General features: G+C 40.7%; 2 protein-coding genes across 7 annotated transcripts in view; one reads left to right on the top strand and one right to left on the bottom strand.

Moving 5' to 3' along the window:
* The window catches only part of cd99l2 (CD99 molecule-like 2), a 210,779-nt gene that overhangs the window by 135,768 nt on the left and 48,880 nt on the right, over window positions 1–26,131 (top strand). Inside the window, exons 7-11 of one of the 5 annotated variants that reach the window (XM_048604905.1) lie at window positions 1,359–1,436; window positions 4,109–4,141; window positions 6,588–6,704; window positions 11,467–11,532; window positions 16,315–17,914. In XM_048604905.1, coding sequence (XP_048460862.1) covers window positions 1,359–1,436; window positions 4,109–4,141; window positions 6,588–6,704; window positions 11,467–11,532; window positions 16,315–16,364 — 344 coding nt within the window. In that variant the 3' untranslated portion in view covers window positions 16,365–17,914. Of the gene's footprint in view, window positions 1–1,358; window positions 1,437–4,108; window positions 4,142–6,587; window positions 6,705–11,466; window positions 11,533–12,841; window positions 14,234–14,611; window positions 15,847–16,314; window positions 17,915–26,131 lie in introns of those variants that run through there. The other 4 variants (XM_048604906.1, XM_048604904.1, XM_048604907.1 and 1 more) reach the window with 4 other exon arrangements.
* The window catches only part of mtmr1b (myotubularin related protein 1b), a 59,058-nt gene continuing 55,719 nt past the window's right edge, over window positions 22,793–26,131 (bottom strand). For both annotated transcript variants that reach the window (XM_048604902.1, XM_048604903.1), the window contains exon 14: window positions 22,793–25,764. In XM_048604902.1, the coding sequence (XP_048460859.1) occupies window positions 25,603–25,764 (162 nt within the window). In that variant the 3' untranslated portion in view covers window positions 22,793–25,602. The remainder of the gene's footprint in view (window positions 25,765–26,131) is intronic.

The following is a 26,131-nucleotide window of genomic DNA, read 5'->3' on the forward strand; positions in this document are numbered from 1 at the left end:
GAAACGTCAGCCTCTCTGCTCCTATGATGCTGCTTGGCCTGCTGTGTTCATCCAGCCCTGCACCTTGTTATCTCAAATAATTATTTGGTTTCTTTCTATGTAACTGACTCCCGGGATAACTGTTAACTCATAATCCAATGTGTTAATATGTACAGAGCCCTGTGCTGATTTTATTCTGCATCACTCCTGAACGGTTTGCTTTATTTCCACAGGTTACTTGTGCTCTGTCTTCCATCAGTCAAACATTAGAGCAGAGAGCTCTCTGAGTCATCTGTGTCCTGAAGTTTTGATGTGGCTTAAGCCCAAAATAAGATGTAAAACCCCCAAATAAATGCAAAAGAACAGTAGATTGAAAGAAAATAATAATTCAAGAGGTGTAAGTAAACATGACTTGAATCCAGAGCATCACACCCTTTCTATCAATGGTCATGAGGTATCTCAAACAATATTAGTTCAACCATTATCCATAAAGGAACTCATCCACAAGAGAGGTTGATCACAGTGAAACAACCTCGTCTATTTAGTTTCCAGCTGTATGTTGAATTTTTCTCCAGACTAGATTGACAGATTATATCAACTTAAAGTGACATGTGAGGTAAATCTGAAGTCTCTTGCCAGTTAGGTATGTCCATACTGTGAAGCTGCTGAATTATTTCAGACAGTGATCTGGGGAATCATTAGTTTGCTGTTCAGCGAAGGACACATCACTCTTACTTTTTCAAAGGTTGCTTCAATGTTGTCATGTTTTGACAGTCTAGTTCTAAGTGATGTTGGTCTAAATTGCATCTTGTCACATTTTGGGTAAGATTCTATTCAATCATTTGGGAATTATCTGACTCCTGCTATCATATGCAAAACATTAACCTGTCAGGCAACTTGATGTGGGAGAGACGTTGACAGCCAGCATACTTGGAGACAGAGATTGTAGTCTGTAAATAAGGCCAATTTGTAAGAGCTATTCCTTTTCCAACACTTTTATTCCTTAACTTATTCTGTAATAAGTACTACTGTGCTCCTGATTGGCCGGTGTCTGTCAGCATTTTATCTTGAGTCGAAAGTTCTATAATAAGCTTTAGACTAAACAGAATACGCTGTGGATTTTTTTTTAGAATATGCATTATATACTAAGTTTCATTTGCATTGATGTGTTGATGTTGACGTGCAGGTACTTTGCTACCTGATCATTTGGACTGGGTAAAATTCCACTTATCTTTGTCAGCTGAGCTTCCTGAAGTGTTGTTTGCCACTGTAAGTGTTCAAACTTTAGATTGTCACTTACACTTAAACACCTGATTCTGGGGTGCACCAGTTTCATTCCAGTGTTTTTGGCAGTGATGCAATTTCCTCTATATGTCTAGGTACCTCTGACCTTTCAGATAAAGACCTGGAAGACCTGCTGGGTGGTGGAGACTATAAACCAGATAAGAAAAATTCAGGTAAGTGCCACACAATTAAATTCATAAGGTTATCAGTTTTCACACAACGAATGGGTGAATATGTTGTACAACGTATGTATAAATTGCTATATATCAAAATATAGTTAGAGTTAAAATTTGCAAGACAGCATCTAGCCATTCAATCTGTTCCATTGAGAAGGTTGTAGTTGAGCATTTTCCATCACATTTACCACTATTGTTCTCATTTTCCTTCCTCACGTTCTCCTACAGCTCTATCCAATATTGACTTTGTATTTGCTTCATACAGTAACCTTGGAAGTGAGTTGTTGTCATCATAACTCTGGGGCCTAAAACTTTACAAATAACTATTCAGGTAACAGAAGGGCTCTATTATATTCTGCTGAAAGTTCTCAATTTGATGCAAATGGTTTCAGGTTGAGATCAATGAGGGAGTGACGGGCGTGAGCTGATTTATGTGGCTTTCAGTCCCTGTTTCATAGTTAGAATCTCAGTTCATTCTTAACAGTACGTAACGAGTTCTCCACGCGTGCACAGGGACATGCTGGCAACCGCGATTCCGGAGACAGAGACCGAGGTCATCTGGGTAGCTTCTGGTAGGGCAGCATCTTTAATGGTCAAACATGGCTATATTGATAATCGCTGTGCTCCTCCTCTGTGCCCTCCTAAGGAAAACACAGCATTACTTTTCAATACCCAGCTCCACCCCCTCACGATCACCCTCTCTTGTCGCCTCCACCGTCACTAATTAATCAAAATACTTACCAAAATACTGTCATGGACGAGCAGAAATTTTGTCCTTTTGGATACTGGGGAGACTGAAGCCACTTCAGACTTCCCACTTCACAAACTCTGTTCCTGAGCTGTTGGCTCCTTCCAGCTCCCTGGCACAGTGTATAGTTAAGCCAGTCTGCAGCTCACATTTTAAGCAGGGATGAACCTCTGGCCATATTCATACCTTGACTAAGACTGTCTATTTCTAAATAGACAACATTGTCCCCACCTCAGTTCATCTGCTGCTGAAAATACCATGCGTGCCTTTGTTACCTCTAAACATGGCTACATCTTACCGGCTGGTGTTCCACTTTCTTCCTCTGCTTCAGTCCCTCCTTGTAGCTGAGGGTCGGTTCAATGTTGCCCCATTCCCTTCTACTGTAAGCAACAGAAGCTTTGTGACTAGATTCTGTTGCTAGACTACCTTCTGCCTTCAACGTGCATGTCATCTAAAACTCTACTGCACTTGTCTTAACTTGCACAAAGTCCTGTTCCCCTGTCTCTCCTCGGCTCACTGATCTACATGCAACATCTTGACTTTAACATTCCCAACTTTATTAATCAAATCCCTCCATGGCCTGGACAGATGTACAGCCCCCACATCCCCTTGCCCACCTTTTTGCCAAATCTCTGTATTCCCGTCCAGTTCCACCACCCTCCCAGATATTCGTGTTCCTATAATTCTGGTTTCTGTATCTCCTGATTTTAATTTCTGCACCATTGATGGCCACTTAGGCTCCAAGCTCTGAGATACCCTTCCCAAACATGTCCCCCTCGTGTCCTCATTTTCCTGCTTTAAGTACATCCTGCATCTTTGACCAGACCTCTGATGACCCGATGTGATACTGTATACCCTAATGTAGATTAGGACTTCATCTATGAGGAAAATTTGAGTAGACTGGGGTTCTTTACAACAGAAGTGACTGAGGCAAGTCTTAACTAAGTTGTAAAAAAAAATGAAGGAGGCTACTTACAGTGGATAGGAAGGAGCTATGTCCATTAGCAGAGAGGTCCATAACCAGGAGGGCATGGATTTAGACTAATTAATGGAAGGCTTACAGGGGAGCTGAGTAACTTTCTCTCCCTGAGGATGGTCTTGAATTCACTGCCTGAAACAAAAGTAGAGGCGGAAATCCTTCTTTTAAAAAATATCCGAAGCTGCTGTAAGCTTCAAGACTATGCACCAAGAGATCGAAGGTGGTTTCTCTCTTTTCTGCTTTGGTATTGCAGACCAACTTTTGCACTCTGCTAACAGCTGTTTGATTGTGCACCCAGCTAACAGCTCGATAATGACCAGATAGTCTGATTTTGTGGTAACGATTGAGGGATAGAATGTGGCTGGGATGCGGGAGATGGCTTTCTTGGTCATCTTCCAACTAGTGTTGTGGATCTTTTACAGCCACCCAAGAAACAGCTGGGTCTCAGTTTAAGGTACCATCTGCAGTGGTCCATTAGTGCTGTGCTAGACAGTCAGCTTTGGTTTTAATGCCACTGCTTTGTATTAGACTGGACAGTTCTTTCTTGGCTGACATGGATATGGATGGCCTCCTTCTGTGTTGTAATTTTTTATGTATTTCTGTTAAAGCTGTGGTTACCCTTCAAATGTACCTCGTGGGTCAGATGCACTTTAGCATGTTCTGAATTAGAAACAGGCACTATATAAATACAAGCTTTAGCATGCACTTTAGCATGTTCTGAATTAGAAACAGGTGCTATATAAATACAAGCTTTCCTTCACTGCTGTTTCCTTCCTTCTCTTCTGCAACAGAACAGTCTTGAGCAGGTTTAATTGGGATCTTTGTTGTTGTATGAGATGATTTCCAATGGACAACATGTTCATAGTTACCTGTCACCATCTGTGTCCCATTTTAATGGCCATCATGGTGAAACACTAAAAGAACTCTAACCTTGTTTTCTAGGTGATGACATACCTCCAGGTGACCAGGATCAGGGTAAGTGTTCCTAATTTCTTACATTTCAACAGAAGGTAGCCTAGCTGCTGGCAGCTGAGACCTCTATTTTATGGAGCACATTGACAGAGGCTTCTATGGTGACAGCTCAGACCAGTCACCTGTAATAATAAAGGAATCAGTCATACAGCATTAAAGCAGGCCCTTCAGTGTATGCTGACCAACAAACACCAAACTACACGAATCCCATTTACCTGCACTTGGCCAATAGCCTACTCTCCCCCTGGCATTTTAAGTGCTCATCCAGATGCTTCTTAAATGTTGTGAGAGTATCTGCCTCCTCCAGCCTCTCAGGCAGCACCTTCCAAACATCTACCACCTTCTCCTCCAAAAGAGCTGCTCTGGTTTTAGACATGTCAGTCATAGGGAAGAGATTCTCACAATCTGCTCTGTCTATGCCTCTCATAATTTTGTATCCCTCAATCTGATTGCCCCTCAGCTTCCTGTGCTCCAGGGAAAACAAACCCAACCAGCCTGTCCTCCTAACTGAGACTTTCCATCCCAGGTAACATCCTGGTGAATCTCCTCTGCATCCTCTCCAGTGCAATCACATTCTTCTGATAGTGTAGCGATCCGAACTGCACACTATGGCCTAACCGATGTTTTATAAAGTTGTAACACTAGTTCCTTGCTCCTATATTCTATTCCCTGTTGATGCCACCCTGTCTACCTGTGCTGCCACCTTCAGGTATCTACAGACTTGTAAACTGAGGTCGCTTTGTTCCTCAGTACCTCAATATCAGGCTGTAGACCATCCTCCTCGTTATCAACAACACCCCAGTTATCGTGTCATCTGCAAACTTACTAACTTCTAGATCCAAGTTGTTAATATGAATAACAAGCAGCAAGGGTCCCTGCACCGATCCCTGTGGTACACAGCTGGTCAAAGGCTTCCAATTACAAAAACATTCCTCCACCATCACTCTTGGCTTCCTACGTGTAAGCCAATTTTGCATCCAGTTTGCCAACTTGCCTTGGATCCCATCGGCTTTAGATTTTGGACCAGCCTTCCATGTGGAACCTTTTGAAAGGCCTTACTGAAGTCCATGTAAATCACATCAGCTCCACTACCTTCATCAATATATTTAATCAACTTTTCAAAAAGCTCAACTAAATTAATTAGACAGGGTCTCCCTCTAACAAATCCATGCTGACTATCCCTGATCAGTCCCTCCTTTTCCAAGTATCAGTTAATCATGTCCTATAGAATTTTTTTTTCCAAATTTTCAATTTTACAAGTGATGGTCGTGCAAGTTTGATAAAGTCACAATCTTTGTTTCTGACAAGTGTAAAAATGAATTTGCCATCTTCTGGTGGATTTAGGAAGAGAAGGTGATCAGTATATTAACTGCATCTACCATCCAAGGCTTCTAAACTCTGTGTGCACTTGCCCAATTAAAATCTATTCATCTCAGTTTTGAAATTTTCAATTCCTCAAGGCAATTGAACTAATGTGAGGGACTCTATTGGCATGTGTGTTTAAATCCATAACTTGTCGACATCTGTACAGTCATTGACAGCAAGTTCATTACAATTCCGTTAATGGAAAAATAAATAGGGAGAAAAAGTGTCGATGAACTAAATTTTCCAAAGAACTCGTCTTAACTCTCACTATTTAATAGGTATTAAAATATTTTTAATAGTTTCTTTAATTGGTTAAAACATCCTAAAGTATGTTATAGAGACACCAAGTCGATAGCATTGGAAGGATCATTAGATGAATGACTGACTGAAAAAGCAGCCAGTAGGTATTGAGGAGTAGTTTCTGACCTGCTCTTGTAGCCACAGTTCTTATATGACTGGTCCAGTTGAGTTTCCAGTTACTGGTAACCCCCCAGGATGTTGATACTGGGGCATACAGGAATGGTGATGCCATTGAATATCAAGGGACAGTGATTAGCTTGTCTGTTATTGGAGATGGTCATTGCCTGGCATTTGTGTGGCATGAGTGTTACTAGCCACTTGTCAGCCTGACCCTAGACATTGTTCATTCCTTGTTTCATTTGAACATGGACTGCTTCAATATCTAAGGAGTCACAAATGGTGCTGATCTTGTTCAATCATCAGCGAGTATCCCCAGTTCTGATGGAGGGAAGGTCATTGATGGAGTAGCTGAAGATATTTGCACCCCAGGACACTATCCTAAGGAACACCTGCAGTGATGTATAAGCACTGAGATGACTGACCAGCAACCATTACAACCATCTTCCTTTGTGTCAGTGATGTCTCCAACCAGCGGAAAGTTTTACTCCTGATTCCTATATAAGCATACTGTGAAATCTCACAACAGCCCTCAGAGGCTAGTTTTACTACAAAAATTTAATATATTGAAAGAAAGAAAATCAAGTAATAAATGGTAGCTGTTGTTACATTATTCATGTTGAGAGTTTCCAATTGTTCCTCATTTGTGTTTCTGTTTCTCTCCCAGTGGCTTTGCCCGAAACCACAATAGCTGGAATTGCCAGTGCTATAGCAGCAGCTTTGTTGGGTGCTGTATCCAGTTACATTGCCTACCAGAAGAAGCAATTATGTTTTAAAATGCAAGGTAAGTATAGTTGTCAATCTTACATAGAATTCGCAGCATAGAAAAGGGCCATAGAACTCAGCGGATCTATCTATGTGAGTCTCCTTCCACCCTATTTCACCTTGCCCTGTCAACGTATCACTGTTTCCTTCTCACGTACACGTTTTCGGCTTTCCCTTACTATGCTATTTATTGCAACCATTCCTTGTATAACAGGTTGCACGTTCTCACCACTCTCCATAAAGATATGTCTCTTGAATTTACATAATATTGGAGCGCAGAAGCAGAAGTTGTCCATTCAGCCCCTCAAGCCTGCTTCAACTTTCTAGAGCATGGTTGATTTCCTATACTATCCCTGTAGCCCTGAAATCATTAGATATCTAGAAGCTAGGGGGTTGGTTAGCTCATTTGCCTGGGTGACAGGTTTGCAATGCAGAGTGATGTCAACAGCCTGGGTTCAATTCCAGCAGAGGTCACTAGAGAAGGACTCTCCTTCTCAAACTCTCCCCTCACCTGAGGCATGGTGACCCTCAGGTTAAACCACCACCAGTCTCTGCTCTCCCTAATGACAGAGCAGCCCTAAGGTCTGGTAAGAACAAATTGCTGCAGAGGCTGGAATCTGTGCTGACAACAACAAATGCTGGAGATCGCAGCAGGTCAGACAGCATCCATGGAGAGAGCAAGCTAACGTTTCGAGTCTAGATGACTCTTCAAGACTGTGGTAACCTTACATCTGGAAACCTGTCAATCTCTACCTTGAACATATGCAAAGACTCAGCTTCCACAACCTTCTGGAGTACAGAATTCCAAAGGCTCACCACCCTCTGAGAGAAGAAGTTCGTCTTCAGCTCAATCTTAAATGGCCTGTTGTGAAATCATCTTGTATTTATGTCTCGAGCTGGTCTCACACTGCTACCTACTGGTTATAACTTGCATAGCAACTAGAACTCCTTAAACATGTAGATATGGATCCTTTGATGCACCAGCCATTTAAAATGTGGCAGAGTTCCCATGTTCAGTGTCCTGCACATGTGACAAACCAATATCCATCAGGTTGAATTTAATAGTAAATGGCCGACAGATTTTCAAGGGTACATCCATAGATTTAGCACATTACACCACAGGAGCCCCCAAGAACCCAGATTTTGTTTTATTAGAGACCAGCTTTTTATTTATAGTCACCAGCAAAACATGCCTTTTGCCAATTAAAAGAACAAGTTGTAAGCACAGGCCACCAGGAGCAATAGTGAACGAGAAGAATGAGTAGAGAAAGAGGGTGGGACTAAATCGAAATGGAATAGGAAGCGGAAATAATTTTTAGGACAGCAACCTGTGGAGAACAACTGAAATTGGTGCTGGGCCACAACGACTTGAATGAGGAATGTGAGTGTACCATCACTGGGTTTGCGGGTGATTCAAGAGTAGGTGGGAAAGCCAGTGGTGAGTCTGCAGAGGGATATCGATAGGTTCAATGAGTGGGCATAAACTTAGCAAATGGAACAGAAGGTATTGTCTCACAATAACGGGTCACACATTTAGAGATGAGGAGACATTTCTTCTGAGGATAATAAATCTGTGGAACTATTTACTGCAGAGAGCCACCGAGGCTGGGTCATGAAGTGTATTGAAGGCTGAGACAGATTTTTAATCTGTATGGGAATTGAGGGTTACAGGGAAAAGACAAAATGGAGTTACAGATTATCAGATTAGTCATGATCTCATTTGATTGTGGAGCAGACTTGATGGGCTGAATGGCCTATTTCTGTTCTTACATCTTATCATCTTATGATTTTATTGATTGACTGTTGCTGGAATTAGTGAAACAGGGTTGACAAATGAGGTTCAGCTTGAAATCTTGCTCTCTAAAATCTAATGGAGGAAGTAAATGGGGCCCACATCAAAAGGATTCCACCTGAAATACTAAAATGCTCATTCTCATTTCAATGTGGAATACCTTTAAGCATGTTCTGCATTTTCTATTTATATTGCTATTCTTGCAGTGTAGTAGCATGCCTTTAATTTTTTTTAAAGTACTCCCACTGTTGACCCTGCCCTTTTTTCGTCCTGATATTGGCTTATACTCACCTCATTGAAGTTATTTCTCCCTGCTTACGTTACATAGCCACAGAAGGTGAACGTGCAGAAAGTATTTTACTAAAATGTGGTCTTAAAAACAGGATGCATGTAAAGGGAATACAGAACTGCCCCATTGTCTTAATGTTTCATAACTTTGTTCTCCTCAGTTGAAATCATAAAACAGTATAAAGTGATCTAGTGTTAATCTCTGCTACACTTGATGAAGTCCAATTGTTGTCTAAGTTAGTGACATCGCAGAGCTCTGTGTTTAGACCTTAATCATGTAAGAAATGGAAGAAAAAGAATTTCCCAAGAATTTATTCTGACTGTACCTCCTATTAGTTCTTGGGATGAGGGTGAACTGCATTTAATGCCAATCATTGATTGCCCATGGGCATTGAGTCACGTGGGCTAGGCTGGTGTGAATTGGATGTACTCTCGAAGTGTATTAATAAGCTGTTCAAGAAAACAAAACTGCTTTGACAGTTTCTTTCTCCTCCTGGTGCTAGTGCAGATTTTATTGAATTCAAATCTCATGATGTGGCCATGCTGAAACTTGAACTTGCTAAGCCCAGAATGGGTAGTTTTGCTATAACGCTTGTGTTGTTAACACGAATTGTCTGTAACGCGTTTGATGAATAGTGGATGCTGTTTGGATAATGTGAACTTTCTGCTGTACAGGTATAGTGATTTTCTATAACGATCTCGATATAACGCAATTTTCTCTAGCACAACTATAGAAAGTCACACAAGAATGCATATATCGCATTATAGGAGAACTACCTGTACTTTAATCATTAACCTATCATAACATTCACATTAGAGACACAAGTGGGGAATCCATTATGACTGTCCAGCCAGGCAAATCTAGTCTGCTTCAACTTCCTAATGTCACTGTTAAAGATAACAAGGGCAAATAAAACCAAGGTAGGTTCATCAACAAAAATGTCAAAGACAGTAGACTTCAATGTGCTAGCATTTAAACCACCTGATGGCACTTTACTAATGCTGCAAATACAGTAAAGGCAGCTGTGTTTGAGGCTTAAAACAGCGGCGCAACCATGTCAGCACCTATGGCTTCTGCACACATTGCTTTCTGTTCCAAGGAAAGATTGAAGGCAGCAAACCGTGCAAAATGCAGCCTTGTAAAAAAATGGGTCATCTCTGGAATTCTCTGTATAATATGAATGAAATGGGCTCCAGAGCTCAAAGACCAATGCAAACAGATTTGCTTCTATCTGTAGAATATAAAGGGATCGTTAATCATTAACTTCCACTCGTGTAGATTTGATACAACAATTTAGGTTCTGTAACAAACATACAAACTAGCATTGTAACCGGAAAGCTCTCAAGCCCTTAATGGTACGATCTGTACCATTTAGTAGAAACTTTTGTGGAGCAAAGAATGGCATGGACTTTGATAAATTCACTTGTTATTAGAATTCACTTAGTGCTGACTTTGTTGCATGAGGGCAAGACATTATTTACTTGGACTTTACCAAAGCCTTTTAAGGTTCCAAATGGTAGACTAATTAGTAAAGTTAGATCAATGGGATTCAGGATGAGCTTGCCAATTGGATCCAAAATTGGCAATACGGTAGGAGATAAGATGGTGGTAGAGGGTTGTTTTTCAGACTGGAAGCCTGCAACCAGTGGTGTTCAACAGGGTTCGGTACTGGGTCCACTTTTGTTTGTCATTTATAAATGATTTGAGTTGAGAATATAGGAGGCATGGTTAGTAAGTTTGCTGATGTCACCAAAATTGTTGGTGGAGTGGACAGTAAAGAAGGTTATCTAAGATTACAAAGAGATCTTGAACAGTTGGGTCAATGGTCTGAGGAGTGCAGATGATGTTTAATTTGGATAAATGCGAGGTATTGCATTTTGGTAAAACAAACAAGCAGGATTAAGGCAATTAATGGTAGGGCTCTGGGCAGTGTTGTTGATCAGAGAGACCTAGAGGTTCAGGTAGATAATTCTTTCAAATTTGAGTCACAGGTAGACAGGTTGATTAGGAAGGTGTTTAGCACACTTGCCTTCATTGTTCAGACCTTTGAGTATAGGAGTTGGGATGTCATGTTGAGGTTGTACAAAAAGTTGGTGAGGCCTCTTCTGGAGTAAAATGTCCAGTTCTGGTTGCCCTGTTATAGAAAGGATATTATTAAATGAGGGTTCAGAAAAGATTTACCAGGATGTTGCCGGAAATGGAGGGTTTGAGTGATAAAAATAGGCTGGAAAGGCTGAGACTTTTTTCACTGGAGTGTACAAGGTTGAGGGATGACCTTACAGAGGTTTATAAAATTGTGAGGGCCATGGATAAGTTGAATAGCAAACATCTTTTCCATGGGGTGGGAGAGTTCAAAACTAGGGAGCATATTTTTAAGGTAAGAAGAGAAAGATTTAAAAAGGACACGAGGGGCAACATTTTACATAGAGTGGTTTGTATGTGGAATGAACTGCCAGAGGAAGTGGTGGATGCAAGTATAGTTACAATGTTTAAAATGTTTGGATAAGTACATGAATAGGAAATGTTTGGAGGAATATGGGCCAAATGCAGGCAGGTGGGACTAGCTTAGTTTACGAACATGGTCAACAGTTGGACCGAAGGGTCTGTTTCCATGCTGTATGACTCTAAGTGTTAGCTTTGTGTTCATTGTGAATTTGAAACCTGTCATATTCCCCTTCTGTTGCACCTTTAACTCCACAGGGAGTCTTAATCAACAATATGTAAAAGGAGAAAATGCTGAAGCAGGAGCAATGTCTGAGCCTCACGGTGAGTGTCTATCCTTCTGTAAATATCATTTATTTACTTATTAAACGCCTTCCCATCATTTGTTCTTTTATATAAAAAGCCAGCATCAAATAAATGTCTTTTTAACTTGTTTACTTCCTGAGAGCGGGCATGTTCTCTTTAAAAGAAATTAGCTGATTTTTGTTTTGGTTCCAGTTTTGTTTCTGTTTGCTCTCTGCACCATCCCCTACACCACACACACATCCTAAGGTTTTTGCCATTTTACTCATTGAAAGAATCAGTCCTTCATTAATTGAATTTATTTGAATGTTTCTTCCCTGAGCCCCTCAATGGGGAACCATGTCCGAGCCACAGCCCTGATTAAAATCTCGCTGGGTTTGATGAATGGGCTCCTTTCCACATTGTGCATAAATTGGAACAGCATCCTCAGGGTCTCCAAATTATTAGAGGCATGGGAGGAGGCCATTCGGCCCATCATGCCTGCCCTGGTTCTATTACCTAGTGCCAATCTCTGGTCTTTGCCCCACGTCCCTGCATCAATCCAAATAACTACGTGAATGCCTCAATTGAGCCTGTCCCCACCACACTTCCACGCAGGACATTCCATACCCTACCTCCTTGCTGTGTGAAAAAGACTTTTTTTTTCCTTCTTATGCACATCACTTTAAATCTATGCACTCTCATTCTTTAATGAGCAGGAGCTTCTTCTCTCTGAAGAGAGCAGTCTCAACTTCTTCCATCTGTCCTAGCCATGATGAGTTCCAGTACTACCATCCATGTTGGCAAACATCACCAAGACATTGTATGCTGCTGGTATTGACATATGAACAGTAATGTCCTCTTTTCAGTTATAATGAAATGTCTAATGCCAGCCTTAGAGTAGTCGGCAGGAAAATGCCAAGTATAAACATTTGTTCTAATACCCTAGAGCAGTATTCACATTGACTTCCTCTTTTCATTGGCCACTTGTGAATTGGACAGTGCCTCTTCCCCATTTCACAAGGTTCTGGTGAACAATTTACCAGGCAAGACACTGGCACAGGCACTTCTAACTAATTTGATGGGAATTTTTGAACAGCAACAAGTTTCAGATTTAGCATTTGTCATTTTCAGTCGAAACGACAGAAAGTACTACACCCAGGAGAAACAGATGTTATTTTTCATAGACCATAAACCTCAATAATTCCCTGATATTGGAACATGCGCTAACAATGAACATCACTCCAGTGAAATTGTATGCATGCTATTAAATTTCTAATGTCCCACTTCATTTAACATGTAACTAGATGGATAATACAACTATTATAATAAAATTACTGACTACTTACAGGGTTCATCTGAACACTGCTCATTCAGCCTATGAAGAGTCTCTCCATGTTTGTTGGAAGTTTCTCTCACCCTCCGATCACCTTCAGGTCCTGGAATCTATTCTGCATGCCCATCTTTTTATTTTCAAGCTCATGATCATCCATCTTTTCCGCTTTGCTGTTTTCTTCTCTTACAAGCTTTGACTGGTTTGACTTTCTTGTAACAGTATCTTGAGGTTGCCTCGATGAACCAGCCCCAGTCTTTACTTTGTAGATGTTGGTTTAGTGTGGTTTTTCCAGTTGACTCCCATTACTCTCTCACACACTGTCACGTTCCGCCAGCTGTGTCAATGATTGAAAATCGTGCTCCAACTACTATTTGTTAAGATGCAGTTTAATTATAAACAGGTCCAGCTTTGCTCATGTCCCAAGAATTTATTCCTCATGTGTCGAATCCTTGCCTTTTACCTTGATACTAAATTACTCAATTCCTTATCACAGTTAATTAGTTCAGCCGAGAGAACTGGTTATCAGAACTTCCCTGCACTTGAAACCCTAATTCAGCACCCGTTGTCTTTAATAAATTGAGTTTGGGGTGGGGTTATTGAATCCTTAAAGCTTTTTATGAATGTGCAGTTGGGTTTTAGAAGATTGCATCACAGGAGTAAGGTTTTGGTGTAAACCATTACAGGACTTCCTCGGGATACACTAGGTGCTGAGAGACAACATGTTTCTCGTAACTAGCAGACATAGGCAAACCCTGGGTGACTGTTAGGATGTCAATGAGACATATACTGCCATTTTACTAAGATTCTCCTCCATTAAGTTGAGGCTGCCCCCTGCAGACAACATCATTCGGACCTATAAAATAAGTACAGACAAATACTTGATGCCATAGCAGCAGTTTGAGAAAATTTAAAAATGAAATAACTCTAAGAATCAGTGTTGACGTGTCAAGGCGAATAATTATACACAGGACTGGCACAAAGAACGTTTTTAGTTGCAGAAGGAAACTGGGTTCTCTACTTTGTTTGAATGTAATAATGCAAAGTAAGGGCTGGGGGAAGAGATTCAGAGAGATTTACTCATTTGAAGAGAGGTGAGTTGACTCGGGATAAATGAGCAGCATTGTACAGCTATAAATAGAGAACCGGAAGCACTAGGCTGACTAGTTGGTGGAGGAACCTCAATGGCACCAGTCCGTGTTCAGGTAGCATTCTCTGACCTTCGTGAACCTTTCCAATATTGTTTGGTGAGATTGCCATGACCCAGCGTAAACAGACTATCAGCAGCAATTCCTATGTTCAGCTCAAGGAATGAAGAAAAAGGCAGAGGCTCTTCCAGAGCAGTCTGTTCCAGACAAAAACAAATTGCTGGAGAAACTCAACAGGTCAGGCAGCATCTGTAGAGAGAAAGCAGAGTTAATGTTTCAAGTTCAGTGACCCTTCTTCAGAACTCTGTGTACCTGAACTGTTAACTCTGCTTTCTTCCACAGGTGCTGCCATACCTGCTGAGTTTCTCCAGCAATTTCTGTTCTGGTTTCTGATTTCCAGCATCTGCAGTTCTGGGTTTTTTTTTGTTAAATGTTTTTTGTTAAACGTCTGCCAGAGATCTGGATTGAATATATTATAGGCTCTGACAGTGAGCGTCTGCTGACTTTATTTCTATCTTGGGTTTTCTTCGGTGACCTTGGTAAAAGTACACTGCCTGCCCATGCTGTTTCAAATAATCTCTGTCTCTGTGTGTTTTCTTCCTAACATCTATGGCGGTGGTTTGTTTGAATCTTCCTGCAGCTGAACGGAGCCCCCTGCAAGCACAGTCAGAGAAGCCTCCTGCACACAACATCCATCAGGTCTAGATTGGGCACTGAACATCACAGCCTTTGCCTTGACACCAACTTCAGCTTAAACTGGCTTTAATTTTATTTCAGACAAAACAGTTATATAATGGAGGGTGATTCTTTAGAACTTTAGACTGACCCTTTTTAAGTGTGTGTTCAATTCAGTATGGTGCAATTGTTAGAATAGGTCAGCTGATTGGCTCAACGTTTGGCTTAATCCTACAAGCAAGTAATGGATGAAGTCAAAGTATTTGCCTTGGATGTGAGTCATTCACTGAAAGTTGTTACTTGGGCAAAGCATGTGGTTCAGAGATTCTTTTCATGGTGCTTAAAGAAAAAAAATGAAGTTTAATATTTGAAGTGTTTGAGTAGGGGGTGGGTGTAGTTGGATCGGTTTGGTACCATTCTGGTGAATAGCCTTGGCTAGTTCTGTCTATACCAAAGATGGTTGTAGAGTGAAGAATGCATTATGTTTGGTTCAGACAGCAGTGTGTCCTTGCCCATTTCCTCCATATAAAAGTACAAATGAGACTGTTTCTTTATAAAAACATAACATAGTTGAATAACTGCAACTGAGCAAAACCATGCTTTTCTCCTTTAATTGATGTAGTGCTGTCAGATATTCTGGAGAAAGCAGTTAGAACATAAACATGATGTTGGGACATTAAAAACCGAGTCTGTGGAAGACTTAAATACAGTATTCCTACTTTTAACACGCAAATATTGTCATCATGTCAAATATTCAAATCAGTCCATCCTGTTCATTGGTAACAAAACTTTACAAATTGTGTTGTTGGGGATTGTGAAAGGATGGGCAGAGGATCTGAAAATTACATATTATTGTGTTGGATACAAGGTTTGTGTTAGCTAATGTTATTTAATTGCCTACCAGTAATCTCCGCCTGTAATATTGCTTCAAATTTTACCCAGTGAAGGCATTTTTCGAAGAGGCTGTTGTCTTGTGTAATTTTATTTTAAGATTGCAATCAGCATCTAACTCCACAAGTCTCTGCTACTGGTTAGACACCTTGCCTTGATCAGTGCCTGCAGCTGTCTTCCACAGTTAAGGCCGTAAACAAACACAGGAGGAACACAGCAAAACTATTTAACATGTCCTGCGGCATCTCATCTGTGTCCCTTGTGCTTTGGATGCAGAAAAGTCTTTATTAAAAATTTGTTTCTGGTGCACTCACTTCTCGTTGTGATACTTCAGCATATCTTTAGATTCCTTTTCATCAATATCATTTATTACCTTCAGCAAGAGAAACAGCCCAATACTGGTCCATGGTTAGAAATGTACATGTTGTTCCAACTGCACTTCAACGTTAGCAGTTACAATGACCTGATATCTCGACATAGACCAGGCTGGCAGCTGTGCTGCAAAGGCTGACTACCCATGGGCAACGCAAGGGCAATGGCCCCAATTATACAGCAAGTCCAGAAGTAGTTACACTAGACTCAAAATATTAACTCTGTTTCTCTACCCACACCTGCTGCCAGGTCTGCTGAGTCTCTCCAACATTCTCGGTGTTTGTTTCAGTTTTCCAGCCTCTGCAGTTTTTTTTTTTTGCAATTTTGCAGTAAGTTTGATGGCTTGCATCATAAAAATAATGATTTTACTTTTAGAAGGTGACTTTTTGTTTCTATATCCTTTAGCTTTGAAAATGGCCTTTCTGAAAAAAATAGCCTTCTCTATAAAATCTTAGCTTCCCACTAATAAAGAATGGAAAATCAATCTTGCAGCTGTTGCATGGACGACATCTGTTTCAGATACTCCAGTTGGAATATGGGAACGTGTAAGAACTTGCCTATTACACTTACTGTTAGGCTTGAGCAGTCTGTGGGACTGGCAGCAATAAGCATTTACAGGAATGATGTTAGTGTAGCATCTGTAAACACTCTCTGTCACATTGCTATCTCATTTGCAGCACTGTATAATACTGTCACTAGCACATACAGCAAACAGAGAGAAAGTATCTTAGTGTGGACTGAATGTCAAGTGTGCAAACTTCTCAAGATCTGACACCACTGCAAGCAGAGTAACACTTCAGCGTCATTGGCCATCTGGGTGCCATATTTAAACAGTGCCTACAAAAATACTGTGTGCAATCTTTGCTCTTGTTTGTGTGAGGTTGAACTTGCCCATTTCAACAAGGCAGCAGCTGTTTTCAATTTGAGAATGACAGCAGCCTGTCATAGTACAATGTTTCAGTCAATTCTGAGAAAAATGGCTTTTAATCTCCCACTCATCTCTGTCACTGCCTGAGCCTTACTCACTGGGAATACATCCAGGAAAGCAGCCAAATTGTTATTTGCCAAATGTAAGTTAGTGCCTAAAATCTGGAGAGATATGTAACAAATGCCAGTTGCCCAGTGCTTAGATGAACTTTGTGGGAATAGGACCGAAGGGTCTGTTTCCAAACTGTATAACTCTATAGTTAATCAGTCACTGTCACATTAGGAAACCACTTGTATTAATGTCGCTTCACATCTTCAGTCTGTGCCCAGGTTTAGTCGCTCCATTTTCCAATCATCTACCCCCTTCCTGTGGTTTCCAGTTCCGCACTCTGATAGCAATTACGCATTCGTATGTTTTGTCTTTAACAGTGAGTGGAAGGAGACTTGTCTCTCAAAAGTCTAAATTTACAGCTAAGCCAATCGTCAGGAACGAAAACAGATTCACCCTAACCCTGTTCCTCACCTAGGGGCAATGAGACAAACTGCTGTAACAGTGCTGTCATAAATGTCTGTAGAAATTACAATGGGGGAGGCTCTTGATGCCAATTCAGCAGGTTCACCAAAACCACCGAGTAAATACAAAAGACCAGGGACTGTGTACTATAATTTTCAGCCAAATCAAAAGATCCAGAAGATGCCAATGATTAACCAAACCAATGAATTTTTAACTGATTGATTAAGTGGCAACTGAAAATGGTGCTGTTATCTCTCATTGTGAAGCCACTTCTGCTCAGACAGGCTACTATCAATGTTCTGAAAGATTTGAGATCCAATTCTCCATGGGGCTGTTCCCCCAATAATTGGCCACCTTCACAGCAGTCAGTAACTTGTTGCTGAGATCCGGGGGAATGTACAGAGAAACAGGAATATTTTGCAGAGCTGAACGAAGTTTGAGTTGATCACTTAATTCAGACCAGAATTACAAAATTTAAAAGGCATCCAGATAGGTAAATGAGTAGGAAGTGTTTAGAGGGAGATTGCCCAAATGCTGGCAAATGGGACTAGATCAGTTTAAGATACCTGGTAAGCATTGATGAGTCATAGAGTCATACAGGTTGGAAACAAGTCCTTTGGCCCAAACTGGTCCATACTGACCATTCATTGTGCCCTCTCAGCTAGTTCCAGTTGCCCGCAATTGGTCCATATCCCCCCAAACCCTTCCCATCCATGTACTTATCCAAATGTTTTTTTTAAATGTTGCTATTGTTGCCTCAATCACTTTCTCAGGCAGCCCATTCCAAATACGCACCACTCTCTACACGAAGAAGTTGCCCTTCAGGTCCTTCTTAAATCTCTCACCTTAAACCTATGCCCTCTAGTTTTCAATTCCCTGTCCCTGGGAAAAAAAAGACTATATGCATACATCCTATCTATGCCCCTCATGATTTTATACACCTCAAAAAGATCAGCCCTCATTCTCCTACATTCCAAGGAATGAACTCCTACCCTGGCCAACCTCTCCCTATAACTCAGGCCTACTAGTCCTGGCAACATCATAAATCTTCTTCACACACTTTCCAGTTTAACTATGCTTTTCCTATAACAGGGTGACAAAACTGTATATAATACTCCAAGTGCAGCCTCACCAATGACTGATACAACTGTAACACAACGTCCCAACTCCTATACTCAACGCCTCAACCAATGAAGGCCAGCTTGCTAAATACCTTCTTCACCACCCTATCCACCTGTGACGCTGCTTTCAACAAACAATGTACTTGTACTCCTAGGTCCCTCTGTTCAACAACACTCCTCAGGACCTTACCTTTACTGTACAAATCCTACCTTGATTTGACTTTCCAAAGTGCAACACCTGACACTTGTCTGTATTGAATTGCATTTACCAATCTTCAGCCCACTTCCCCATCTGATCAAGATCCCTCTGTAATTTTTTGATAACCTTCTTCGTTATCAACGAAAGCTCCTAATCTTGTATCATCCGCAAACTTAGTAATCATGCCTTGTACATTCACATCCAGATCATTTATGTAAATAACAAATAACAAAGGTCCCAGCACCGACCCTGTGACACACCTCTAGTCATGGGCCCTCAGTCCGAGAAACAACCTTCAACCATCACCCTCTGCTTCCTACCATTGAGCCAGTTTTGAATCCAATTAGCTAGCTCTCCCTGGATCCCATGTGACCGAACCTTCATAACTAGCCTGCCGTGTGGGACCTTGTCAAAGGCCTTACTAAAGTCCATATAGACAACATCCACTGCCCTACCCTCATCTATCCTCTTGACTACTTCTTCAAAAACTGTAAAAGATTTGTCAGACGTGACTTCCCATGCACAAATCTATGCTGACTATCCCTAATCAGACCTTGACTCTCCAAATGTTGGTTAATCCTGTCCCTCAGTATCCTCTCCAATAACTTGTCTACCACTGATGTCAGGTTCACTGGCTTGTCTTTGCTACCTTCTTAAACAATGGAACAACATTAGCCACTCTCCAGTCTTCCGGAACTTCACCAGTGGCTAAAGATGAAGCAAAAATCTCTGCAAGGACCTCTGCAATTTCTTCCCTAGCCTCCCACAACATCCAAGGATGAACTTGATCTATCCACCTTAATGCACTTTAAGACTGCAAACACCTCCTCTCTGGTAATGTGTATGCAGTCCAAAACATCCCCACTTGTTTCCCTTATTTCCTTAGTATCAATGATTCTCTCCTCAGTAAACAGGGAGGAGAAATATTCATTAAAAATCTCCCATCTCCTGTGGCCCCACATAGGTGGCTATGCTGATCTTTAAGGGGACCTAGTCTCTCCCTAGCCACCCTTTTAACCTTATCTGCCAGATCCATCTCATACCCTCTTTTTGCTCTTCTGATTTCCCTCAAGTGCACTCCTACATTTTTTAGACATCTAAGGATTCACTTGAGCCCAATAGCTTAAATCCAATGTATGCCCTCTTTTTCCTGATCAAAGCCTCAATATCCCTTGTCAGCCAGAGATCCCTAAACCTTTCAGCTTTACCCTAACAGGGACATACTGTCCCCATACTCTTGATATCACACTTTTAAAAGCCTCCCATTTGCTAGTCATTCCTTTTCCTTCAAACAGACTCACCAATCGACCTCTGCTAGATCCTGCCTGATGGCCCCAAAATTGGCCCTGCTCCAGTTCAGCACCTTAACCTGTGGACCTGTCCTATCTTTTCCCATAACTATGTTAAAACTAAGAGAGTTGTGGTCACTGGACCCAAAGTGCTCTCTGACTGACACTTCATTCACTTGCCTGACCTCGTTTCGTAAGAGGAGGTCCAATGTTGTGCCGTCCAGAGTAGGATCCTCTACATATTGATTTAGGAAACTTTGATACATTTGACAAATTCCATCCCATCCGGGCCTTTTACACTCTGGGTGACCCAGTCAATACAGGGGAAATTGAGTTGGACTGAAGGGCCTGTTTCCACGCTGTACCAATCTTTGTGATTTGATCAAGTGTGTTTCTGAACATGTGTGCCCACGTCAACAGGGATAGTTCTGTATATGGAACTTTAATAGGCTGACTATAATTAATCATAAAATGCAAGAAACTATTGAGAAAATTTGCAATAATACATACATGGACATGTCTTTAACGTGCATAACAAATATATAAGAAATGTTCTTAGTTTTTGTTCACTGATAAGCAAGTCAGAAGTTCTGCTTGGGAAAGATGCTACACCATACACATGATTGACAATCCATTCATAGGGGTCACACCTCCAGGGATGCCCCACTCCTCTGTCTTCCACCACCCTCTCACGTCAGCGAGACTTTGTCTGCAACTGCTCTGACGTTCAGCATCAAGCATTTCTAAAAAAATGCTTCTGTGGATTTGCCAATTCTATTTTTATTTTGGGTGTAACTTAATGAAATTGTAGATTTAGGCACAACTTGATATCAGGCAGATAGGCCCAAATTCAGGTGCAACTTTTAAGTTGCGTCCAAAGAAGAAACACCAAAAATGACAATCCTCCGCCTGTGTACTTCCCCAGCTCCCTTGCAGGACACTGATTTTCATCACTCCCCTGTTGACAGCCATGCTTTGAACTGTCTGGATCCTAATCTCCTCGTTTTCCCTACCTAAACCTCTCCAGTTACATCAGGAACAAAAACAGAAGTTGCTGGAAAAGCTCAGCAGGTCTGGCAGCACCTGTGAAGAAAAAAAAAATCAGAGTTCACGTTTCGGGTCCAGTGACCTTTCCTCAGAACTCTCCATTTACATCCTCTTTTATGACACTCCTTAAAACTTGCCTTTTGCCATTTTGGTTACCTGTCCTTACAAATTCTCCTGTGAAGTGTCCCGCATAAAGGAAACCAAGAAATGTGAGTTGATATTGTGTACAAAATACAAGACTTGACTAAGGAAAGTGCAAACCAAATCTCAAAAATGAGTATAACACTGAGCACTGGGGTCTCTTGAAGGCATCTCACAGGTGGAACAGTGTGTGTGTTTGTTCCCCAGTACAAAGACTGACCACAAGGTTATAACCAGACAGTATGAGACCTGGATTGCAAGTAAATAGACTGAAAGGAAAAACATGGTGCTTGGCCCATGTTTGATTCGAAGTTTATTCCACAGATTTTTCTTCCTTGACGTGGCTTTTAAATATCAAAAGAAAACAGCAACTTTCAATAAAATGCCCATGTTACATGGTTAGTGTTTCCTTTTAAATGTTGACTTGTTTCGATTGTAGTTTCTAGTAGTTACAGTCATGCCATAAATCTGTTAGTTAACTTATACAAGAATGAGAAATAATCCTCAATCGGAAATACGTCAGCAGCAAAGCAAAGCTAAACCAATTGGTGTGGAACATTTATGCAGTGTCAGCTCATGAATGAAGCTATAATTGAACCCTTAGAATTTATTTGTTATTTTCATGTGTATAATTGGGTGAGTTTTAATGAAATTGGTCAAAAGCAAAGATTGGCTAGAGTCAAAAATGATGTGTTGTGATGCACAAAGGTACAACTTTCCAAAAATGCAATAAAATATAACACTGGGTAAAGCAAATGCAGCAAGAGTTTTGAATGAATGGGTAATCAACTATTAAATGCACAACCACGAGTAAAAGAAGCACTGCACAAATATTCCCAAGGCTTTTGTGTGATGTTGTTTTCTGTAAGCTAATGTTAATAAACCAGTTCCAGATTTGATCTTTCTAATAAATGATGACATCTTGGTTAGAATACAGCTGTCTCATAATTCCAGAGGAGGTGTGACATAATAAACCATGTTCAGCATCAAAATCGATTAAACTTTGTAATTCAGTGACTCAATAATTGAACTGTAACCAAATTGAAAGCTCTGAATAAACCTGTACATTAACTCAGCTTCCACTTGGTCTTCATTACAAACTAGCAGAGAGACCCACAAAACTTCCACAGACAAACAAGTATCTTTATTGTAACATTACTTCTTTAAATACAGGATTTCTACTTTTTCACAGAATCAGAAGTGTTGTCTCTGAGGAAAAAATAACTACACAAAGCTGTGCCAATGTGAAAAAAAACCAACTGAGGGATATAAAACACATGTTTTCGTCTAAGGTCTGCCTGTGTCCCATCACTACAGGTGAAAGCAGAATTGGGAATGTTTTCTCCCAAGTTGAAAAGGCAGGTTTTCATCCGAGGAGCTCAGTATCTTTCTAAGAAAACCCTGTTATTTCCTTGAAGTCTACCTGTTATAAATACAACCTCAACCATCACAAAAAAAGCTTAACTACCGATCTTATTCCCTGACAAAGTCCTTGTTCAGGATTCAGGTTTTGTTGTGACACTGTAGTCGATCCATCTTCAGGTCAATGTTTGTGTGGTGGCAAACGCATTGAAGTTAGTCCTGACTGTAGAGTTTCTATACTGTCATCATAATCTTCATCTATTGAATTAAAGCCAATGCATTCTTTTAATTCAGCTGACAGTTTATTCCAAAAACATTTCATTCAAATGAAGTGAATTTAATTCTTGCCACAATTTAACAGTTTTTTTAATAATAAGCTGAACCAAATAATCAATCACGCTGCCATTTTGTTGTACTTAAACATTTCTATCATCTCACCCATGCTATTCCATCAATCACATCCCTCCCTTGTGGAAGTGGTCTCCATCCACTGTTTCCCACTAACCCCTCACTGTCACCATCAGACTTTGCCAACCTCATTTTGCACCATGCCCTGCAGTCGTCTATGGGCACTGCATGTGCCAGACATATCCACCAAATAAACCATTTGACAGACAGGTCCCTTAAACTGATAAAACTATGGTGTTGACAGATTTTTTTAAAAAAAACTTAATAAAGATGGTGACAACAAGGTGCAGGGCTGGATGAACACAGCAGGCCAAGCAGCATCATAGGAGCAGAGAGGCTGACGTTTCGGGCCTAGACCCTTCATCAGAATAAAGATGGTGTTTTTTTTCATTAAATGGTTAATTTTGCTCCTATTTTAAGGGTGTGATATCACTTCTGAAGCTACAAATTAAACTGTTCACTATTGAGTGCCAATAAGTCAGTGTTCAGATAATAATTAATGAAACTTGCCTTTTTATAGCATCTTTCACATCTTTGCAATGTTTCAAAGCACTTTACAGCCAATGAAATAAATTTGAAGAGTAGTCACTGTCACAGTATAGTCAAAGAGCCAGTGCGCACCTAGCAAGCTCCTACAAACAACGATGAGTCTGTTTCAGTGATGCACATTGAGTCATTAACATTGGCCAGGACACTGGAGCAAACTCTCTTGTTCTTCAGAAAGTACCATGGAATATTTTGCAATGACCTGAGAGGGCAGATGGGGCCTCACAGCATATATTAAAATGTAATGCATTAGGCAAACACTTTCTATGTACATGCCAAATACTCACCGAAGTAAAATGCTTTTGCTTGTAAATTAATACAGGATGTGTTGTAGTTTAAAGAATTGCTTATCTGCTTCAGAAATTTGTACATTGGTAGCAACATTGGCAGTGGGATTGCTAGAGCTCTTTGACAGAAAACACAGACAGTAGAAGATGAAAAAGCCATACCGCTACAGAAAATTCAAAATTAACACTTGGAATTGCTACAGAACATGATGAGGCTTTACTATTCCAGACTGGCAGCCACTTACAGTATTTGCTAATCTGAGGGCAATCCAGACATGGGCCACTATTAAATTATGTTCAGTGTTAAGTTTCTAGGTCCAGGTAAAACTTAAAATGATCAGTTTTCAATACTTAAAACATGCATGCTCCCACCAAAAATCCAACTGAAATTCAGCTTTGGCCTATTCAAAGCCAAACCTCAGATTTTCATCCCAAATACATTAACACCACAAAGACATGGACAGAAGTTGAACCCTTTGGCTTTTTTAGGTAACACTAGTAAAGGCCATTTGGGTCAATGGTTAAAACATGCAATGCCTCAGTGTTTTTTTAAAACCAAAACTACTTTTTAAGTACTGAAAAAAACGGTAGAAATGCTGTAGAAAAGTCATGAAAATAATGCATGTAATGACTGAAACCTGCATTTTTGTAAAAGTAGAAGGGACACATCTGTGAAATGTTGTTTGATTTGATGAATAATTGGAATGAGAAAAGCATAACGTCATACTTTTAATCTGGTGCTCAAATTCTGCAAAGATACAAAGGACACTTTCCTCTTTGTACAAATGAAAGGCAGTCCTGGTTTCAGGAAATTTGCAGCTTCTCTTATGATTTTTGCAAAGCTTGTTTTGTAAAATTTTTGTTCTCTTCACTCTTGGAAATAATTTGAGCTGTCTGCTATACTACAGCACTCCTGGCACAAACAGGCGGCATGTTTTGATGGAAGGATTCCCCCTCGGCATGGAAACATGCATCACCTCTTCCCCTGACACAGAAAATGCCCCCACACTTGAAAGGGAGATGAAGTTGTGAGGAAAAAGTTTACTAACTATGTTATGTTCTAGGCGCAATGACATTTCAGTTTGGTGCATCTTATGGATGAGAATATTGCTGCTAAGTTTGTCGAACACTAAATCTTAAAAATCTATAAATACACAGCTTCCCAAGGCTTCAGAAACCCACAAGGGAAGCTTCTGCAAAGTGTTTACATTCATTTGCAATGATAAATTTAGTGATGGGGGTACAGCCATTTACATGCACTACATAAAAATATACATATTCTATTAATGAGAAGAAGTTAAAATAGCAATAGTGAAGTTGTCTACAAAAGAAAAGACAACAATCGAACTGTTTTCTCTGAATTATGATAGGATATCCACCTACCAACCCCAAATCACAGGTTCGAGTTGATTATGGCCAATAAAGTGGTTTGCATTGTGGGAGGGACAGAGGTGAAAGTTGAGTCATTTGAGCAGACTACAAAGGAAACTTGGCACTCTGGTCCTTTGCCTGGGCTGATCCATCAGACACATCTGCCTTTGCCTCCAAACCCTCCTCCCCAGACCTTTCTGGCTAATTCATGGATTGGCACTAAAGTTTAGGCCAGTTTCACAGTGGCACTCACATTTATCCTTCCACCGTAGGTCTCAACATCAGAATAAAGCAGTTGCGCAACAGAGATATCCCCACATGGGTTTACAAAAACCCAAAGTACACTGCAAAATATTGCACACTCATGCACATGTACATACAGAATCAACCGTATTTACAGCTCTCATATACATGTTGCAGTCGTAACTTCAGTGATTCAGTTACCAGCAAAGAAGCATGGTAGGGAGGATGGTTGGTGGATTCACACTGTTGTCTGTACAGGTGACACTGAATGTGTGGGCGAAGCTCTTTCAGAGGAAGATGACACTGCCATGTTGCTGACCTCACGCTGAAGCTCCTCTACCTTCTTCTGCAGCTCGGCCCGGACACCGAGAAGCTCCTTGTAAGTCTGGTGGATCGGCAACTGTCACAGAAAAGCACAAGGAGACTGTCACCCAAATGCACTTGGTTGTTGCTTTGCAAAAGCTCAAGAGTCGTGCTGGCTCACCGCAACAGGCCTTGCATTTTAAAAATCGAGCGCAAGTCGCTAGTAACATCGGAGAGGCAAATGACCGATGGAGATTTCCAAGAGGTGGGGAGGGTGATTGTGGTCATTTGTTCTGATCAGAGAAACAATTCTGAACAACTGAGTGGAAGCATCGGGAAATGTGGTTTGAAGATTAACTGATAAAGCCTGAACACATTATTTTAAATTGGCATTTTTCCAATAGGTAAGTCAGTTGAGGAGAATAGGGCTCGAAACTGAAAAGAGATGCACCGAACAATCATGT

This window comes from Rhincodon typus, chromosome 14 (genome assembly GCF_021869965.1).
Source record: "Rhincodon typus isolate 14 chromosome 14, sRhiTyp1.1, whole genome shotgun sequence".
Taxonomy (NCBI): domain Eukaryota; kingdom Metazoa; phylum Chordata; class Chondrichthyes; order Orectolobiformes; family Rhincodontidae; genus Rhincodon; species Rhincodon typus.